At 27.9% G+C, this 21,588-nt stretch overlaps 1 protein-coding gene across 2 annotated transcripts in view; it reads left to right on the plus strand.

Moving 5' to 3' along the window:
* The window catches only part of loh (thrombospondin type 1 domain containing lonely heart), a 1,319,035-nt gene that overhangs the window by 484,132 nt on the left and 813,315 nt on the right, over positions 1-21,588 (plus strand). Inside the window, exon 4 of one of the 2 annotated variants that reach the window (XM_075360455.1) lies at positions 581-607. The exons of the other annotated variant lie outside the window; for it this stretch is intronic. Coding sequence (XP_075216570.1) covers positions 581-607 — 27 coding nt within the window. The remainder of the gene's footprint in view (positions 1-580; positions 608-21,588) is intronic. 2 annotated transcript variants of the gene reach the window in all.

The raw sequence follows: 21,588 nt of genomic DNA on the forward strand, positions 1-21,588 counted from the left end.
TTGCGTATTATTATAAAGCATATTATTCGTATTTTTTTTCAATAAATTAAAAAAGAGAACAAAAACTGAAAAGGTATACTCGTAATTTATTATTATAGTAAGGTATATTTTAAAATTATTTAAAATGAAGAGTTTGATATTCATTTCGGTTTTGTAAATTTTTATAATTGCTTTACAGCAACGTCTCAATTTTTTCTCTAAATGCTGTTACTTCTAAAATTAATTTTTATGGCTAACGTTTATTCACATTTATTTCAAAATTAAGAAATAATTTTCAATTTATTGGTAAATCAGCGTTGAATTTTATGAGTTATTCTGTCGATAACTTCCCTAATTGTCCTCAAAAACAAAAAAAAAGTAAAACCGTAGAATTTTAATTAGACAATTTTACGGTAGCTTAAATACTGTTTACCGTTGGCCGTGCGCTATTGGTGTATAAAATACAGTCTTATCTGTCTGCTATGGGTTAATCTATTTTTTTATATTTTGAAATACGTTCTATATTCATGAAAATATACTGTCATTTTTGCATTTCTTATAAAACAATGCTTTGCTTTGATATTGTTTTTTATGCTTTTAGGTCATTGCCCAGGATTATTCATCTCAGGTAATAATACATTTATCACAATATCACTTCAGTAATTTCTTGATGTAAAAGTAGATTTTTCATTCCTTCTAATATTTCATTTTACTGTAGTAGTTTGAATCGTCTTTGTCTTTCTAGTTATTGTAGAGTAGAACAGTTACTTTTCTGAATAAATTCTTAATTTTTTACTATTAGTGTTATTTGTGATTTGTTAAAAGGTTACTTTTGTTTATTGTTTAAGTATTGACTACTACGTTCCGAAATGTAAGTATATTTTACTCCTGTTAATCTGTAAATTTGTTATTCTGTTTGATGTTATTATAAGTTAATTATTACTTTTTTTTTTGTATTTGGAATACGTACGAGAATTTCAATGTAATAATTACGATTTAACTTCATTATTTGTGTGGTGTAAATCGAATTATTGTGCCCGTTTAAAAAAAAAAACAAACTGTTTTGAAGTGAAACCTTAAACTACTGTCATAAAAAGGAAAGTAAATATTTTTAAATATTTAATTTAGCATGTGTGTGTCTGCCATTTTTAAATTGCCTGTTAATAGTCGAAGTTTTTGCATGCTTTTTTTCTTAAATTAAGTGAATGTTTGTAAATTAATAAAATAGATATTAATAGGCGGCTACGAGTTGCATAATGTTTCAGAATCACCAAAGAATTATTGAAAACCAATATCGGTTGAAATCTGTGAATTTGAAATTATTAGGTAAGAAACGATTTTCAGATACTTTTTACCGCAAATATTATTTGTATTAAAAATGCAATAATAAAAAAGTTAATTTTTGATATTGATATCGATAACTAACTTTCTATCGCTCCCAAAAGCTCTTGATGAGCATTTTTAATAATTTAATGACATCACTATTTTATTAATGGATAACCAGATTTCAAGTTTTAAGTAAATGTAGTTCAGAGATATAAGCAATAAAAGAACATATTTTACATTAATAATTAACTACTAAGTTATAACAAAATTTGTAATGAATGGATGAAATGTATGATTATAAATGAATTTTAGTCTTGTACAGTCCCGGGTCGAAGATTCCTGAGATGTGTGGTTAATTTAAACCCAACCAGCAAAAAATACCGGTATCCACGATCTAGTATGACGTTAGTATCAGTTATATAAAAATTACTCTACCAAATTTTATGTCTACGTTAACCCGTTTTTGAAACATTAAGGAAAAAATAAATTATTACACATACACACCCATGCACTTGCATGTACTCACAGGCGCAAATACACGCCCTCTTTTTATAAATTATTTTTTGCCGGATCTTGACATATGATTCTCCTGGAAGAGAAGATACTTATATCCCGTTGAGCAATCTTTAATGTGATATTAATATATCCCCGCCTATAATATTTTATAATAGCCAGGAAGGTAGACATTTTTCTAACATTTTCCAAATCGATTAGGTAACCTTGGTCATTAGCTCTTCAATATAAAAAAAGTAATATTATAAATACGAGAGATGGTTACACTCATTTGTGTCTATAGTTAAGTAAATCGAAAATTAAGTTTTTAACATATTTATTATTATTAAGCCTTGCATTAGTGGGCTCCAGACTCCTGAAATATAACAATAAATTTACATCTCTGGGTGAAGCAACATTAGAAATTGAAGGTTATTAAACAAACATAAATATTTAAAATTAAAAACATGTCTGTTTTTAATTCCCAAATTCATTTGGCAGACAAATTCATTTGTCTGTTTTTTAGTTCCCACCGGGAAGCCCATTATTAACAAACAAACCTTTATTAAAAAGAAATCTATTATTTTTTTTTTTTTAATTTTATTTTATTTAACGTATATTTAGTTCTATTATTATTGTAAAATTTTGTTCATCTGATGGATTTGAATCATTCAACTCAAACCCAGTTAACACAGTGATATAGGCTCAAGAAGATTGGCAACACTTCTGAGACCCTCATAAAGTGAGGTACCATATTTATTATATTTAATAATTTAAATAATTTAAATTATTTATTATAATTTAATCCATCGAAAAATTTATTTTCAACCATATTACGAATTTAACCAGTTTTTCTGGTTCTTTTTTAACAACTTTTTCAGATTAAGATTTGATGCTTTATTGAAATCATTAAAAGGAAAAAAGGATTTTTTATTGCTAAAAATCTATATATATTTTATTTTAAATATTTTATACAAATAAAATAAAAATGGGAGTGTCAACAGGCAAGAAACGTTTTTCTCCAAATCTTGCTGAATGTTTGTTTGTAAATGATATTTTTAACATGACTATTTAAAAATTTAATAATTTTTTTTAAAAATAATTTAGAAAATATGGATATATAAAATGTTGTCTGTAATTATTTATATTAAAAACAAAAGTCTTTATTATTCAACTGGAAATAAAAATATTTAATCCTTAACAATATTTTGAGTAAAATTTCTAGTTTGAGATGGACCTATATAATTGCTACAAATACTAGAAAAATCATTTATCTATTCAATTTCTCTGTTTGATAGTATGAGACGGAATACTGACACCAGATTCGCTTTGTATAATTAGGTGGATTATTTTACTAATTTTACTTTAAATTCTGGTTTCGTCTTACACTTTAAATTATATCCACGTAGATTTAATTTTAGTATTTTAATTAAATATTAAATTATCGTTATACAATTTCTTTGCATTACCGAATAACTTTCAAATGAATTCTTTTATAAGTTTTCAAATTACTTAGAAATCATTAAAAAAAATTGAACTTTCAAACTCTCTCGGAAATTCCTGAGCGTCGAAGTAAATTTTATAAATTCTGCTAGAAATCCGTGTATTGTTTTTTCTAGTGCTAAGAATTTTCTATCTGCTACAAATAGCAAGCTAAAAAAGCTTTTTGAAAAGTGATAAGAAGATTATTGAATTTGTCGTCAAAGATAACATTGTTATTATTTCTTTCTCAATCCGTTTCCAGTAATATAGTTCTAAATTTTTTATAAGATCTTCACCTTAAGCTCTTTTAAAAGCAAAATCTTTTGTCCCGTAGCTTATTTTCATTTAATAGATTTTACGCCTGTGTTATTTCACAGTTGTAGTTTGTAAGTCCATAATCTGCACCAAATTAATTTCCTTTATAAAATATATTTTCTTATCAAAAATCTTATCAAAATATTGTTCTAGTCTGATAAGATATTTCCCTGATAGATTATCGTATGACAAAACTTATTAATGAAAAGACATTAAAATAATTTCAACTGTCTGTTTTAGCAGACTGCTGACCGTGATTAAATCTTTACTATTTTTACTTTTTACTGCCATGATAGATCGGAATTGAGCTGTGCTACGAGAAGGAAATTATGGTTAAAAAATGGAGTGTGAGTTTTTTTAATTTCTTGACGTTTCATCACCCAGGGATTCAAATAAAAAAAAAGAAAAAAGTGGAGGTATTGTTTGTTCGTTCGTATGTATGTGTTTGAATCTTTATAACTTTTGGCTGGTTGTACTGCTGTTAATGAAATTTGGCCCACAGACTCGTGTATTTGTGACAATTTGTTGGTAAAGGTTTGGGATCAATATCTCCAGGAGTGGGGTAGATAATTTCCATGAGGGTCAATTTTCTTAAAATTTTGAAAACATAACCAAACCGCCACTTTATATTAAGATCACCACATACGTACATACTTATCTTACTATTAACAAAAAAATTGTCTCCAAGTTCTTTCCCTTCCCAAAAAATTGACTATCTATTAATTTATTGCATATTTTTAACCGCTTTTAAAAAAAAAAAACTGAAGAATTATATAAAGCATAGTAGTAGTGCAAAAAAACAATGGAGGCAATATCAAAGGTACGGAAGCTGATCAAAGTTTAAAAGTTTCATTTTTTTGATTTTCATAAATATTTTTTAGTTTATTTGAACTTTAAATAATATGATTATGATAAGATTTCATCATAATTCACCCCCACATCTCCAAAAATAATCCTACGTAACTTTTTTCATTAGTTGTAGATTTTTGAGTGGAATTCTTTTATTTTCTTCCATTCAGCATAGTAAACGTGGACAAATCAAAAGTTTTCTTGTAAAGTGATTTTGGGGATGGGGAGCAGAAAAGAGTAAAAAAATTATGTTTTTTTTTTTCTAAAGTTTTTTAATTTATCTTTTTTTACTATTTAAGAATAAATAACTAATGCCAAAGTAATTAAAAGTATTAAGGTAAGTACTTTGTTTTCGGGTTCTTTCATTACAAGGATCAGTCGGTCATAAGCCAAATTCACTCACTATTAAGCAATTAATTAACACATATTGATGATAAGGATACGATCGTGTTGGATACTTTTACACCGTAACCGCAAAATTAAGAAATATAGGGTGACTTCTTTCCTCAAGTTCAGATTCCTTTTAAGTCCAACTTACCGTTACGTTTTTTAGTTCTTCTGTTGTAGATTCTACTATTGAAGTATATGGCAAAAAGTTTAATATTAATGAATTTTCGATTTACCTACAAATTCTCAAATATTTATTGAAAAAATTTTTTAACTAGTTGTTAAGATGGTTAAATTATTTTTACTGTAGGAAGATAGTTGATATTTAATTTTTTATTTGATTTAGTCTTATGTACAAAATTACAGAAACTTATATTAGATTTAATTAGTTACGTCTCCAATAAAAACTGTTATCGGTTTTAAATACGTTCAATATTAAACTCAGATTTTGGTGTATTATAAATATTTGCTCTTGCAAATATTATTAAATAATAACTTCATTTTATTATGTCAAATCAACTAAAGCATACTAACGCATTAGCAAGATTTATTAATTATTCTACAATAGTTTCTGACGTTGTGCATTTTCAATATCCTTTTAGATAATAATAATCTCTATCTATGGTCGCCCATCGGATATCGTTTTAAAGGATTATCGAATTTGTATTGTAAAGTTATCGGTGATGTCGGATATAACCTTCCTAAACAGAATATATTATTTATGCTCTACAAACGGCATAGCCTATATATTATTTCATATATACTCCCTTTTAAGGTCAACTCTATTCTGAGCGTTGCATTTAACTCCCATATGAAAAACAACGGTTAAAACTAAGTGAAATAAATATTGAAGAAAATATAACGGGACATTCTTTTTTCGGTCCTAAAAGTAAAATTTTAATTTAAAAATATTGCTTTTAATAAGAAAAGTTGGATTATTGTAATATTTTTTATTTATTTTATATTGTTATAGAAATATCAATAATTTATATAATCCGCATATTTTCATAGTATATTGTAAACAAATATATTTTTAGAATCTATGAAAATTTTATTATTAGATAATTCCTCACTACACATTTTTAATGATATATTGGATACATAAAATATTTTTAAATCATTGTAAACATGTTACATTCTTTTTTAAATATGAGATTTAAGTTATATTCAATGAATATGATATGGTTATGGAATATGATGTGAATATATAGATAAAGTTAAATGTGCTTAAAATGAATGACAAAAATATCGACCACCCTGCTCAGCTAATAATGTGTCTCCTTTATACAAATTTATAATTACTCGACATTTTGTTTTATATTGCATCACATTCTGTCAGTTAGTTTATGAAACGATCCGTAGAGGCACGGTAAACTAATTAAATGTTATCTACGTATCATACTCGGTATGCAATTGTTGTGGACTCCACTACTGAATTGAGCCAGTGTGTATACTGCATTTTCTCAACAGAAATGCTGTTCCTTAATTGTGGCTAGGATGGATGTTACGTATATTATGCTCAATTACGAAGTCAACAGGAGATAATTTCATTTCTAATTTTATTTTGTAAGTCGGGCATGGAAGCTTCTTATTCTCGATAATTACCGTATTTATTCGAGTACCACCTGCTCCCGAATAAGCCCCGCACCTCGATTTTCCGGACCGAAAATCTAAAAAAAAAAGTCGAGTATATGCCGGTATTTAAGAGTGCAACAGATATTATAAAAAATACATTAAAACGAAAATATTCAGAAAGTAAAGCATTTAATTCGTTCATTTAAATTACAATATTAATATTACATTAATAATTAATTACCGTAAGTACTAGTTTAGTTCAGAATCAGTAGGCCAGTAAAACCAAAAGAATGTATCATGTCGAAAAGGATCATTTCAATATACTTTTTAATATGGGATTTTATTTGTAACTAATCACTGTCAATGTCTGTAGAAGAGTTACCGGTAGTCTCCACGTTGCTCTGCCAAAGCTGATATCTTCACTACCATCAAGTTCATTTGATATTCCACATTTGTTAAAACTTTTCCTTACCAATTCCGTGGAAATACCTTCCCAAGCATCTTTTATTCAAAAAAAATCTGGTTAAAATCTGGGCGTTTGATTCTTCCTGTAGGCGTGAGAAAGAAATTTTCATCAGCCATCTCTTTACTGTACAGTTGTTTTAATGCAGATTTGGGCGGTTTATTAATTCAGACATCTAGTGGTTGCAATAGAGATGTCAATCCGTCTGGAATTATTACTTGGTCTGGCATACCCTTTTTTAAAATGTCTTTCACTTTATCAGTCGTATGCCCCCGATAACTATCCATTACTAGCATACCGGTATTTTTTATTAAGTTAATCTCCTGATCGCTTTTGCCATACACACCTGATCCAATCTAAAATTAAAGTTTCGTCCATCCAACCTGATTCCTGTACTCTGATAATAACTCCATTTACCTGTACGGTAGGAAGAGTTTTTCTTTTAAAAACAATGTACGCAGGTAATTTTAATCCATCAGAAGTAATGTAAAGAAAAACACTACACCTTTGTTTTTCATTACCACCAGTACAAATCGTAACACTTTTTTCACCTTTTTTGTTTACGGCCATTTGCCATATTGACATTTGTCAAAAAACATGTACGGAGGTTTGATTAGCGTTTCCTATTTGAGAAGGCGAACAGCCTTTACCTTTTCTAAGATTTATTATGTATTTGTCAAATGTAATACTTTTTGTTGATAAGCGTCTGGAAGTCGTTGAGAAATGGTCGTCTTTCGTCTTTTTGGTAAATCATTTCGTGCAAAAAATCATGTTATCCATCCACGGCTTGCTTTAAACTCAACTTTATTCAATGATTTAGCGATTGCACGAGCATATGATTGAGACATTTCTGTCGTGACAGTATAACCGCATTTCCTTTTTTCCATAACAAAGTAATACAATTTTTTTTCTGTCTGTGTATTTTAGTTTTAAGCGACGGAAAGCCCTTTTATTACCAGTTGTTTCTTCTTACGCCAGTCTCGAATGCAGCTTTCATCTACGTCAAATTTTCTTCCTGCCACCCGATTTCCAATTTTTTCAGCCTCTTCTATAACGCGCAGTTTTTCATTTGCTGTAAAAGATCGTAGACGCTGTCCTTTTGTACTCATTTTAAAGCCGTAATTAAAATAAATCACCGTATTAAACTTTACAAGATAAACTAAACAGATAAAATGCACATAACCGTCTACATATACAAACAGTGCAATGACTATGGCGAATAAACAAGATGACGATGGGTACCGTAACTGTAGTGTCATTAGAACTAGATGTAGCCTCAACAGAATGAATCAGTTTTATAAAAATACCATGACTTCGTTCCTATCGATAATATGAAGAGGATGTTAATAATTAAGGATGTATTCTGTATAAGCGGCATCCGGTATTGATAAACGAAAGCCTAATGTAACTATATTTATGAGATTGAATTTAGGTACTTCTAAGAAAATGTTTGCTTTACATAAATTATCCTGGCTAAATTCTATGTTTCAAGTAAGCTCCGCACCCTTATTTTTTCTCTCCTATTCAAATAAAAAAAGTGCCGGGTATTCAAATAAATACAGTACTTGATAATTGTATGAGGGTGTACGTAATATGTTTATATCTTATAAAGAATTTACCTTTTACAGCCCTCTTAATTAGAGATAAAATCTTTATTTGAAAAAAAATATTAAATGTCTATCCTTAATAAAGTCTTTACTGTAATATTTTATGGAGTATTTTTAACAATTATTATCATTCAATTTTAACTAAATTACTTTGTTTGCTTGTTATACTCGCTTAAGTAATTATGACAAAACAATCTAGCACTCTCTGTCTAATTAGAAAAGAATTGTGTAAAATAACTTGCAAAGGTACTATTCAAAAAGTATTATATTATTACTTAAGGAGTCTAAGCGCATTATTCAACAATATTTACTTTTACGATCTCGTTACGTAGAGAATTTTATTTATTGTAATTAAGTGAGTAACAAATGCTTAAATCAAATTCATAATACACTAGGAAATTGAATTTAAAAAAAATATTACACGTTTTGTCATCATAAAAAGATAGGCTATTAATAAAATTAAATAAAAAATTAGAATATTTATATATCGTGTGTATTATCTACAATTACCTAAAGCACTGCAAAGATCTTTTGCATTTTCATAACCAAGTTTCTTTCCCAACAATTAGTTATTTTATCAGCTTTTGAGTAGAATTTTTATTTATTTCAAATTTGAGGATGTAACAAAAAAGACAATCCATCAGGAATTAATCGATTGGATATGCGGCATACTCGTTAATTAATTCCTGGATAAAGCTTTAACCAAGTTAAAAATAACCATCCGGAGGTCCCAGGTTTGAATCCCGGTCAGGCATGGCATTTTCACACGCTACTTGTCATTCATCTCATCCTCTGAAGCAATACCTAACGTTGATCCCTGAGGTTAAAAAAAAAAATAAAAAAATAATCAATATTATGCAAACTCACAGATAGAAACTATTAATAATGCATATTTTTCTACAGTTACCGTGATGCTCAGGACCATAAAATGACTATAATATTGTTATGCATTAACTGTTTTTCTGTTTTGAAACAATGTAGTAGGCCTAATAACAAGATCATTTGGAAATTTCTTGGCCTGTCAAACAAAGCAAGAGTTTTCAGAATTCTTTTTCAACGCAACCATCTTGCATTTCATCACATTTTGACCGATGATTTTCCAGTGTTTTAATACCCTCAGTATAATGCGATTTGCCCAGTTCGGCAGTTGTCTCAGCTTTGATATCATCATTTGAATTGAATCTTCGTCCAGCGAAGGAACAGATTTGGGATGATAAGGTAGCCGAATTAGGCCAATACGGTGTGTGTGTGGAAATTCATACTCATTCAGTAGAATGAATAATAAAAATAAATTGCAATAAATATAGGTAATCATGCAGTATTCTTAGGTACTACAATAAATGATATTTATGGAAATGTATATCCAGCTATGTCATTATTGTAAAAAGGATATACAGAGCAGAGTTTCTTAATACATTAAGCACTTAATATACTCATACTTTCTTAATGTCAGTCCCTTAAATTCTAAACCAAAATTTTTATTAGTAATTAAAAATTCATAAGTATTTTATTAATATTTAAATTTATTATTTTTACTCAGAATGAAATGTTTTTAAATTGCGTTTCCTTTACCTGTAAAATGTTTTCTTAAAAGCAGACTAGCAAGTTTTTTTCAGTAATATAAAGTAATTAACTCATTAATTGAGTTTTACAAAAGTATGACTTAAAACAAATATCATATATTAAATGTATTCCAGGATTAAGTAATATGACATAAATATAAATTAGAAATAATACTTAATTTATTTAGTTTTAACAAATACAGGCTGATCCTACAATTACAATTTCGTTTTTTATTTATTTTGATGAGGATTTAATATTTATTTTTTTAGAGTGTGATAAAAGTGCCAAGCTTGATCGGGATTCGAATTCAGAACATTCCGGATGAAAGGAGAAAGACATAATAAAACAACACAGACAGAAAGATGATGAGAAATAAATAACTAAATATCCTACTATTGAATATAAATCACGATATTAAAAGAGAAATTTTTTAACACAGTTTTTATAGGGCGTAGCACTTGGTAGTGTAACGTAGAAAGTATGAAAAACAGAAAAGAAAAGAGTAGATGCCGGGGAACTACACGAAGAATGTTCATAATTTGATAGATTGAAATCAAGAGCTCTTAAGACAAATTAAATAAAAAAAATTTATGACTGAATTTTATAAGAGACTACTACCTATTTTTCTATAAGAGATTAGTACACCATATGTTAAGAAGTATACATTTAGTTTATTTTGATGGACAGAAAGTAAAAACTGTAGAAGACAAAGGTTACAATTTATAGAACAGTTAATTAAAAATAGAAATATGGCTTTACAGATATTTTATTTCATTAACCAATAAAGACGATCATGTTCACTTTTATTTCTGGTATTCTGCTGGGTTTAGTTTAAAAATGCATTAAGAAATTAAATTCTTTAATGACAAAATTTGAAATAAATTCAACTTTTCTCCATTCTGAGTGAGAAATTAATTACTTTTTCTTAATACTCGTGGTACATTTTTTACTTAAATTCAAATAAGAAACCACACATTTGAAAAATATTCTTAGAATCTGTTATTTAGGATATTTTCAAATTGCTTTAAATTTTATTAGTTGAACAAATTTTGTTGATCTCTTTGCTGTTTAGATGTTACAGTAAAATATACTTTCCGTTTAATTTAGTTTTTTCTTAAAATTAATAGTTGCAAATATATATGATATTTTGGGTCTTTTCTGTTTCTCCCCCACAATGTTATTTTTACGTTAAGTATTTGTAATTGTTCATGTTTAAACCCGAGAAATTATAAATATAATCTAACCAAACATAACCTACGTTCGCTTCGCTCGCAAGTCAAGGTTAGCGAATTTAGGTTAAGTTTAGTTACATTATATTTATGATTTATATTTATAATTATAAGCAATAATGCGTATATTGGATCTCTCTCAGGTACATTTGGAAGATCCATGTTTAAATAAAATCGAAACAGACTGATTACAGGCAGCGATACAAACTTCTAGTAATATTGTGCAGTGTTGTACTAAGTAACCAGATATACATAAACATTACCAATTAGTTAAAAATGAGCACCAATACGTAAAACGTAACGTAAAAAAAATATTCCACATTGTCGGGGAAAAACAGAAAATTTCCGATATTTTTATTATTTCCTAGGTTTAAATTACTTACTTCTCTCGTATAAAACAAAGTTTGAAAAGTAATTTAAAATTATTACACGAAGTATTGCTTAAAATTATAAAGAAATATGTTTTGCGCATGCGCTAGTAATGTTTATTTACATATGTATTTATGTCCGTATCGAGTACTGCATCATTTATATGCGTATGTGCGTAAGAAGAAGACGATGAAGAGGAGATTTGTGACTTGAATAAACACTGAATATTTGTTTTTGTATTTTTCTTTTTATTCTTTATTTGATTTACTTGTTTACTCTGTTCTTCTTTACATTGTATCGTAATATGAATGAATATTCCGAAAATAAGAATCTTATAATGAAACAATGCAGTTATTATTTCTTTATTTTATTCTTTTTAAATATATATATATACTTACAAATTTTAAAAAGTGGATAAAATTTGAACTGTGTACTTAAAAGAAATTATGATATATGTAAACCTAATCTTATAAATTAAAACGAATTTATACATTTTTTTTTCCGACTGATGAATTAATTCACTACCACAAAAAATTACAAAGAACATATACGTAAGAATATGAAAATACAAATGTATTGAGTATGAAAAATGGCATGTCAGTCCTGGATTCAAACCCGAATCCTCTGGATGAAAAGACAACACGCTACCACTCCGCCATGTAGATAGGTGGAGAGACATGTAAAATACACTATTTTAGGTATGTTCCAATTTCTATCTATTTAGATTCTCGTACTCATGAAAAGATTTTGTTTCTTGTTATTTATTTTAATAGTGAATAACAGCAAAATCTTTTTTACTATTGCATTTTTAAATTTATTAGTTATGAACGACTCGAAAACTAAAAAAAAAATTCTTAATTAACAGGTAATACTCAATTATTGATAAATTAAAGTAAATCTTATGTTTTATATATACAGAGTGTTTCTAAAATGGTGAGCTGGCTATACGTTTTTGGATTCTACTTTAAAACTAAACAAAAAATATCCTTAGGAAAAATGACAATTTCTCTTTCGTTCTTCCCCTGTCCATCATTTTGTTATTTTTATATAAAAATTTATATCTCAAGTTCGAATAGATAAGTCACAATAATATTTGGTAAGCGTATTTTTAATAAAGTTTTATTATTAGCAAAAAATCAGAACTTGAATATTTCGAAAATTACATAATGGCGGCCATGTTTATTTTTCTATCTGTTATATCTCCATAAATATAAGTTTTATCAAAATGTATATTTTTCAGAAATATTAAGCCTTTTATTTTGAACAAAATGACATTTTATTTTTTTAAATCGGTTACCAAATAGCTGAGTTAGGCCAAAAAATTCATATTGTAATTTTGTGTCTGTTTTCATGTCCTCTACTTTACGTTCAATTCAATTAAATATTATTTTTCTTAATTATTAATTCTTATTGTAAATTAGTATCAAATTAATTAATAATTTTCTCACAATAAAACACTCTAATATTACATAATAATAAAACAATTGATATTAAATTTTCACTTTTGAATAATTTTACATAGCGACTGCTGCTGCTGTTCCTGTTAACAATATAAAAATGAAGCTTCTTTCAACAGGAATGGTGTTCAAAATTATCACAACCAGCATATCTGGAGCGACGAGAATTCTCATGGTACCTTCCAAAGTAGCTATCAACAAAAATTTCTCTTCAATATACGGGCAGATATTTTTAATGACTATCTTTCGGGCCCTGTAATTCTTTCAAATCATTTAAGTGAAGAAAATATCATGTTCATTTGAGTGAAAATCTTTGCAAATTTTTTGAAAGATTTACCTCTACAATTTAGAGGGAATATGTGGTTTCACCACGATTGTACTCTAGCACATTTCAGTCGGTCGGTATCAGATTTCCTGCATAAAACTTTCCATGAAAAATGGATAGACCGCGGAGGGCCAGTGTCCGATCACAGGACTTAAACCCTCTTGACCTGTGAGGTCAATTGAAACATATTGTTTATTCAACACCAATACTCAACATTGAGGATCTTCAAAAAATGATCTAAAATGAATTTCAAGAAATTAGGAATATTCCCGGAATGGTTAGGACAATCTCTCAGAAAAAGACTGGAGAATTGTGTAATATCTAATGGTGGACACACTGAACATCTCTTATAACTTTTAACAATTGTTAACCGTTTAAAAACAAATATACTAACTAATGTTCTACAACAATTAACGTAACATTATCACAGGTAGTTGTTTTATTTTTTTAATTATTAGATCTATTATTGTGAGAAAATTATTACTTAATTTGATAATAATTTACAATACTAGAATTATAAATAAATAAAAATAAAAATTTAATTGAATTGAACAGTGGAGGACATGAAAATAGATGCAAAATTACAATATAAATTTTTGCCCTAACTTGTTAACAGATTTAAAAAAATGAAATGTCATTTTGTTCAAAATAAAAGGCTAAATATTTTAGCTAATAGCATCTTGATAAAACTTATATTTATGGAGAAGATATAACGGATTGAAAAATAAAAATGGCCGCTATTTTGTAATTTGCGAAGATATTTAAGTACTGATTTTTGCTAATTTTCAAAATTATATTACAATGACGCTTACAAAATATTAATGTGGTTCCTCTACCCGAACTTGAGGGATAAATTTATATATAAAAATAAGTAAACGCTGCCAGTGGGAGAACGAGGAAGTTGTCATTTTTCCTAAGGATACTTTTTGTTTATTTTTCAAGTAGAATCCGAAAAAGTATAGCCAGCCCACCATTTTAATAACACTCTGTATATAAAAATTTGTTTGTCCCGTATGCGTTCCTATACCATTCATCCCATTGCGATGAAAGTTTAATGAGTTGTGATCACGGCCGCGAAGGTTTCTGAATTATTTTGGGCCCGCTAGGTGACACCGGTGTCGAGATATTTACGAAATAAACAAATACACAAACAGATTTTCTTCTTCTATATATATAAAAGGCAATGTTCGTATGTGTGTCCGCTATAGACTAAAAACCTACTGGACCGATTTACGCGGGGGAAAACGTAAGAAAGGGGAAAAAGAAAAAGAGAAATTGGGAAAAAATAAAAAAGGGAAGAGGAATAAACGGAAAAAATAAAAAGGGAAAATTGGAAAAAGGGAAAAGGGGAATAAGATAAAAGGGAAGAAAATAAATAGGGAAAATGGAATTGGAGAAAAATGGAAAAGGGTGAAAAAGGAAAAAGTGAAAGGTTAAATTTTGTGAATTCCGTAATGTTCAGTTTTTTTAATGTTATATCAAACTTTCAGTTGTGTTAATTTAACCATTCATATTCAGATTATGTGTTGCTTACATGGAAAGAAATACCTCTGCAGAAAATGGATCCGCTAGGCGACGCTGGGGTTGATATATTTAGAAGAAATTGTACTTATGAATCGATGTGACTCACATTCAGAATATATATTAGTTACGTGAAAAGAAAAATTTTTATAAAAACTATATCCGCTAGGTGGCGCCGGAGTCCTGATATTTACGAATCAAAGAAATACACAAACAGATTTTCTTCTTCTATTTATACAAAAGGCTATAAACTAAAAAACTACGGAACTGATTTACGTGCGAAAAGGGGAAACAAGGAAAAAATTAAAATGAGGAAAAGGAAAATAAGTAAAAAATAAAAGGGAAAAGGGAAAAGGGGGAAAAAGGCAAAAAGGGAAATTCGGAAAAGGGATTAAGTGAAAGGTTAAATTAACTTTTGCGAAGTTCCTTAATGATCAGTTTTTTAATGTTTTATCAAAGTTTCAATTGTGTTCATTTATTCTGAATATATGCAAATCTAGCAACAGCGACGCATTGCCGGGTCTGCTAGTTCTTTATAAAAGCTTCAATAGGCTTGTCTCCATAAAACAAGGGAACTAATTTTTCTGACAGTCATTTTCTTACAGTTACTATTACGTAAAGTTGTTCTAAAATCTTAGAAGCTACTATACTTTTATGTCCTATTCTGTAAGTGAACAAAGATACTGTAAACATAGGTTTTTTTATTGTTATTATATTTCCATGCTGGAGTGGATAGCGTCTCTGCCTTTCATCCGGAAGATTCTGAATTATATTGCTTGTCAGGTTTGACACTTTTTCATACGTTAGAAAACTCACTTCTGATCATAAGGAAAGAACAAGTTAGGATACCTGTTATTAATTGATGGAAAAATAATAAACAAATGAATATTAATTTGTTCTTTTTCAACTTCTTTTAAAAGAGGAACTTGTATTGGAGTTATCAGTTACAGAGCTAAGTATGAAAAAATGGATTGATACTAATGAACGTATTATTTGACGATCGCGTTATTTATTTATTTTGCTTTTATTTACTTATTGTTAAAAATTATAGTAATGTTTATACTTTTCAGATATCTCTCTTTGCTTTGAGAATATCCCATAAGTTTGTTTCAAAATAGATTGACAGTTTTCTGGATAGTCTCTGTTCAATACCTTAGCATGAAAAAATTTAACATTTCTTTTAAGTATTATTTTTTTTAAAACAGTGATATATTTATAATATATTTGATGTAATAATTTCCTACTTTCGACCAGAAAATTGAAAAATTCTTACTTTTAAATATTTTCCTTTTTTCTGGTATTTTATATTTGAATTATACAAGCACGTGACTTGTCTCTTAAGAAAAGAGAGTACCTTGGAATAGAGCCTTGTTTATTCGTTTTTCTTTAAAAGTTATTGCTTAGTAAGCCTTCTACTGATAGGAGGCTTACTTCTTTTATTATATGTCAATATGATAAAAAGTAGGGAGCAGATAAAAGATATAAAAATAACGCCATTTCGATAATAATTTCACATGAACTATGACCCCAGTTAAACTAGTAAAGAATTACAGTATTTAAAATTGCTACAAACGTTTTATAAAATAGTCTATCCATCCTACTCTATTCGTATCGATTTAGTGAAATCGATAATGTAGTAGATAGCCAGTCAGAAACAATCATCAATACATTAAAAATAACGTGTTAAAAATTAAACGTGTTATTGTAGATGTTGACTGCAAAAATTAAAATTCATTATGACGAAAGTTAAGAATTTCTTAAGTTAAAAAATGTCAACAAAGTTACTCCTCTAAAAAGTATTATTTGAACTGATATAATACAATTTTCTGTAAAATGTGGAATCTTCCAAGGTCATATGTTTCATTTTTTCCAATGAAAATTGCCGTCGGAATGTTTGGTACTTACCGTCGTTCCTCTCTTAATTAGTACTAAGTACCGGTATTTTGTTGGTACTGCCGTACTGGAGTTTTGTATTACACCAAAATAAGTGTTAAAGTGATTAGTGTAGTCAAAATAGACGGAAGTTGGATGGACTAGGATAGTCCAAACCAACAAACACTGTTGGACATTTGGGCCCAACAATTCATCTACAACTAACTATTGTTAGTCCTTTTAAGATATTTGAAAAACACCTTTTGGCAAGCACATATATTGCCAGAATCAATGTTTTTAAAAATATTTATAGTTTGTCTGATAGACAGAATTTTCTAAGTAATTTTTCCTGGTGCGAATTTAGTAATTCCAACGTAAAAGTTCGTAGATATATTTAATCATTTGTATTTAAACAAAAGTAGTTTATTTAAAATAAAATATAGAATAATGGCTTAAGAAATAAATAAATATATTTTCATATATTTTTTATTAATATTTATAAATATATTAATATAATTTTATAAATAAATATATTTTTTCTTTTCTTTTTTTAATACGTTACCGTAGTGTCATTCATTTGTATTCATAATATTGTATAGTATTCCTATTAACTATTTCCTGTAAATGTCTTCATTTTTTAAAAATATATTTTCCAATTGTAATCTTTACTCTTTAGATCTAATAAATCAACCGTATTTTAAATCATTTTACGTCTGATGCGCATGGTTGATCATTTAGTATCTAACTTAGGATTAAAATAATATTAGTCAGCAAGTGACTACACCATTAACTTTCATTAACGAAATAACGTTAGATTTGATTTTTCTCGTTAATTACATTAATTTGATTGACCGTTCATAAATATGCATACCATTTAGTAGGTACCATTTATCAAAACATTTTCGTAATTTTGATCATAAAATGTACGCATATTTCTTTTAATATTAATATTATTTTGTATCTATAGTAAAGTTTACTAATAAATTTTCTCAGTTTACTACAAAAAGAAATTAAATTAATCCGGTTATATCTTTTGGTTTTTCTTCTTTGTCTTATCATTATGATGTATTATTTGTAAATTTTATTGAAAATTCCCATTACTGAAAGATCTGATTTATTGATATATTCTTTTGATACTTTCGTTGCCACTGCTTGTGTTAAAAGCTTATAAGGGATAGATTTATAGCATGACCGTTTTCATCAGGAAGCTATATTTCACGTATAAGTGTTATTGGTAGTAGGTCTGCTTCAAACAAAATTTCATCACATATATACAAAATATTGTTTATGTTAATAGGAATATTATTTATTTATTTATACCAATATATTCTTCTTGTTTTATAAACATGAACTAGTACATATTATTTAGTATATTTTAAATATAAGTGTTGGTATAGTCCACAAAAAAAAGTATATATATATAAAACAATACACACATACACCAGACATCTATTCCATCAGATCAAATATGTTCTCTTTCTAAAATAATTTCTTTAGAAAAGAGAATGAATCGTTTGCAATTAACTGTAACTTAATTCTTAAGTTGCATTAGTTTATATACGTTACGGACTCCATTGTGCGATATTCTATTTCAACAAATGCTTGAATAAGACTGTTTTGAGTATATTCAAAGTTTTATATATAAATTCATATACGTTGTAAATTTAAACTTGTATAAGTTTAAAATACAATTATTAATTTTCCTTAACAAAAGTTCTATTCTTCAAAGAAATATCAAGTTTTATTTAGAAAAATAAATGTATGATATGGATAAATGTGATTTTATCCTTTAAAATTATTTATTTAAAAATTAAATTTAACTGTTCGAGTTAATTATACAGGTCCTTAGCCAGTCATATAGATTGTATTACCATAAAGCTTTATGTAATAACTTATGATTTTTATTTAAAATTTGTATATATTAAATTGGATCTATCTACATTTGCGAGGGGATTGTAATAAGCCAAACTGCAGTTTAAGGAGAGGAAGTTATTATTTTAATATTTCGTAAATTATTTAAATACTGTTACTGTATTTGATACTGTTATATACAATTTAAGCTTGTAAACTGAGAATTTATTTAATTAAAACAGATAAAAGGTTATTTATTGTTTTTAAAGCTTGAAGCAATGTAATTCAAATTTTTTAAATTATACAATTTATAAAACAACTTATAAAAAGACGATTACAAAATGAAATATGAAAAATTTCTCAGAACTAAATTATTTAAGTGACTAGAAATTGGAATATTTTTTCCTTATTTATTTTTATGACTACAGCTTCAGCCATTTTTTAAATAGATTATTCCCTATACCTAACTTCGTTCACCTGCTGTCACCTGCGATGCTAGCTCATAACAGATCCAAGCCTATAATATTCTAGTATCATTAGTCTCCGAGTGACTCACTTAAGTTATTTTATCTTGAGAAGAGTAATATACGACAAAATCAAACATTTAGTTGGATAATATTAAACACTTTCTGTTTTGGTATCGCTACTGAATAGTTTGTCTTTTCTTCCTAACTTGACAAAACTTTCTGATTGATTTTGATCTTAGATCTGATTTAAATTTATTCCACATTTAAAACTAATTAGACGAGAATTATCTGCACAGAACAAATTTTGTTAGTTGTTTGTTTGTTTTAAACTTAAAAAAGTAAAAAAATAAATAAAACCACTGGCTTTTTAAATGTGAGTCGAGTTATGAAAAAAAGAGTGTTTTTCAGATTAGCTTTTTCAAAACTATTCGTTGGTATCCCTTTAACTTTTGTTAAGTTAATCATGTAATTAACTATCTAACTATCCGTACAAGCTAAAAAATAAATCACAAAAACTGGTAAACGTAGCCTAATGATGGGGAAATATTTTGTAAAATTGACAAAATTTTATAAATATTTTAAGTCATACACGACATATCTCTCTGTATATTTAAAACAGTTTTTCCGTAAATAATCAAATCGCCAAACATCTATAAATCGGAATGATCTGCATTTTTTTTTTTTTTTTTTTTAGTTTTTGTATGAAAATAAAGAAAAATAATAAAATAAAATTATGGATTTTTCAAAAATTACCTAAAATACAAGAAGAGAAGAATAAATTTTTAATTTGTGGATCCAAAATAAAATTTTGTTTTTTACTTGTTGAAAAATAGAATTATTTACTTTTATTTTTTTTGATATCTGCTATTCTTATTTATTTAGTTATTTATTCTGTTATAACTCCATATATCATAGTGATCATTCATAGTATTTGTTACTAGTTGTTAAATAAATCAATAAAGACCTGTCAATTTTATTTTTTGACCAGTTCTATAAAGAATTGGTCAAAAACATATTTCCAGTAGTCATTTTAACAAAACGTTGACGTTTGACCAAATCACCCATTCGTCATATTTTATATAATTTAGTTCTAGTTAGAGGTCGTAGGTAGGATTTTTTTTCAGGGGGAGTAAGGAGGCTGATGATATGAATAAAATAATAATAATGAAAATCATTTTGCATTGAAACGGTTTTATATACTTTATTGCATCTGAAAAATACAAAATATATGCTTAGATTTAATACATCAGTTACTTCGAAAATAAGAATCATAATGTTAGTATATAAGTTTTTTCATAATCCACACCTACATTTCACACCCACACATTTACTCACCAGTAAAAGTTATATAAGTTATTAAAAAGCTAGTCGTCGATTTTTTTTTTCTTGCCATAATGTATAAAACTTTATCAGGATTAACAGTATACCTCTATGCACTGACAAGGAAACTATCGAACTTCATCTTCTATCCCCCAACGTGTTACACGCAATCGTTTTGAATTTTCATAGTGGAGAACGAGCGTTCATTAGTACATGTCGTTACCAGAAGAATTGCTAAAACTTGCAAAAGATAATGTAAATTCCGTAAATATTCTTTATTGCAGTAATTCAATACTTCAATCACTTCTAGATCGCATATTATATTTAATCACTTTTTCTCCTCGCACCAAATAAAATAATCCGCTTGGAGGGCAATTCAGACCATTTATTATCATAATACATCGCCAACAGTTTTAGTTCGTCCACTTTTCTAGGACAAGGCTGAACCTGGTAATGAACTTGAAACTTTTTGAAGATTCTTGGAATGCTGTCTAGCTGCCTTGTTTCTTAGAATGCGATAAGCAAGTGCGGCATTTCTGGCTTCCGGAAAATCCTCAGTAATCAATTATTTTTATTAGTACTGCGTCACAGTGAGCGCGGTGCTCACACGTCAGTAACGGCGTTACTCTTTCAGGTCGAGTAACGGCGGGATAAGATATGTAAGAGGAGATTAATGACTAGGGAAATGATTATGTACCAATTTATATTTTTTGAAAATACTTTTGAGATGTTGTATACTACGAAAATATAAAATGCTAAAAATGGATTTTTTGGACCCAACTTATTAAATTTAACACCTAAATGATAAAGTCTAATAATTTTCCGGCGGCATCCCAATAGGCTGAGATGGAGCAGTCGAAGATGGATGCTGCAGCCCTCATTACCTGACAATTTCGGCGGGGGCTGTAGCTCCCGCTAGCTACGTTCGTGAGTTATTTCTTTAAAATTTTGAATTCAAATTTTATTTTTAGTCTTATAAAGTTTTATTTTATTTTGTGTTTTGAAATACGTTCAATAAAACTATTGAATAATTTTTAACTAACTATTGAATAATGCAGGTAATTTAACCTGCATTACCTGCTAATTGCAGGTAATTTAAAAAAAAAATTCTAAGACTAATATTCAATATTAGAAGGAAT

The sequence above is a fragment of the Lycorma delicatula genome, chromosome 3, assembly GCF_047948215.1.
Source record: "Lycorma delicatula isolate Av1 chromosome 3, ASM4794821v1, whole genome shotgun sequence".
Taxonomy (NCBI): Eukaryota; Metazoa; Arthropoda; class Insecta; order Hemiptera; family Fulgoridae; genus Lycorma; species Lycorma delicatula.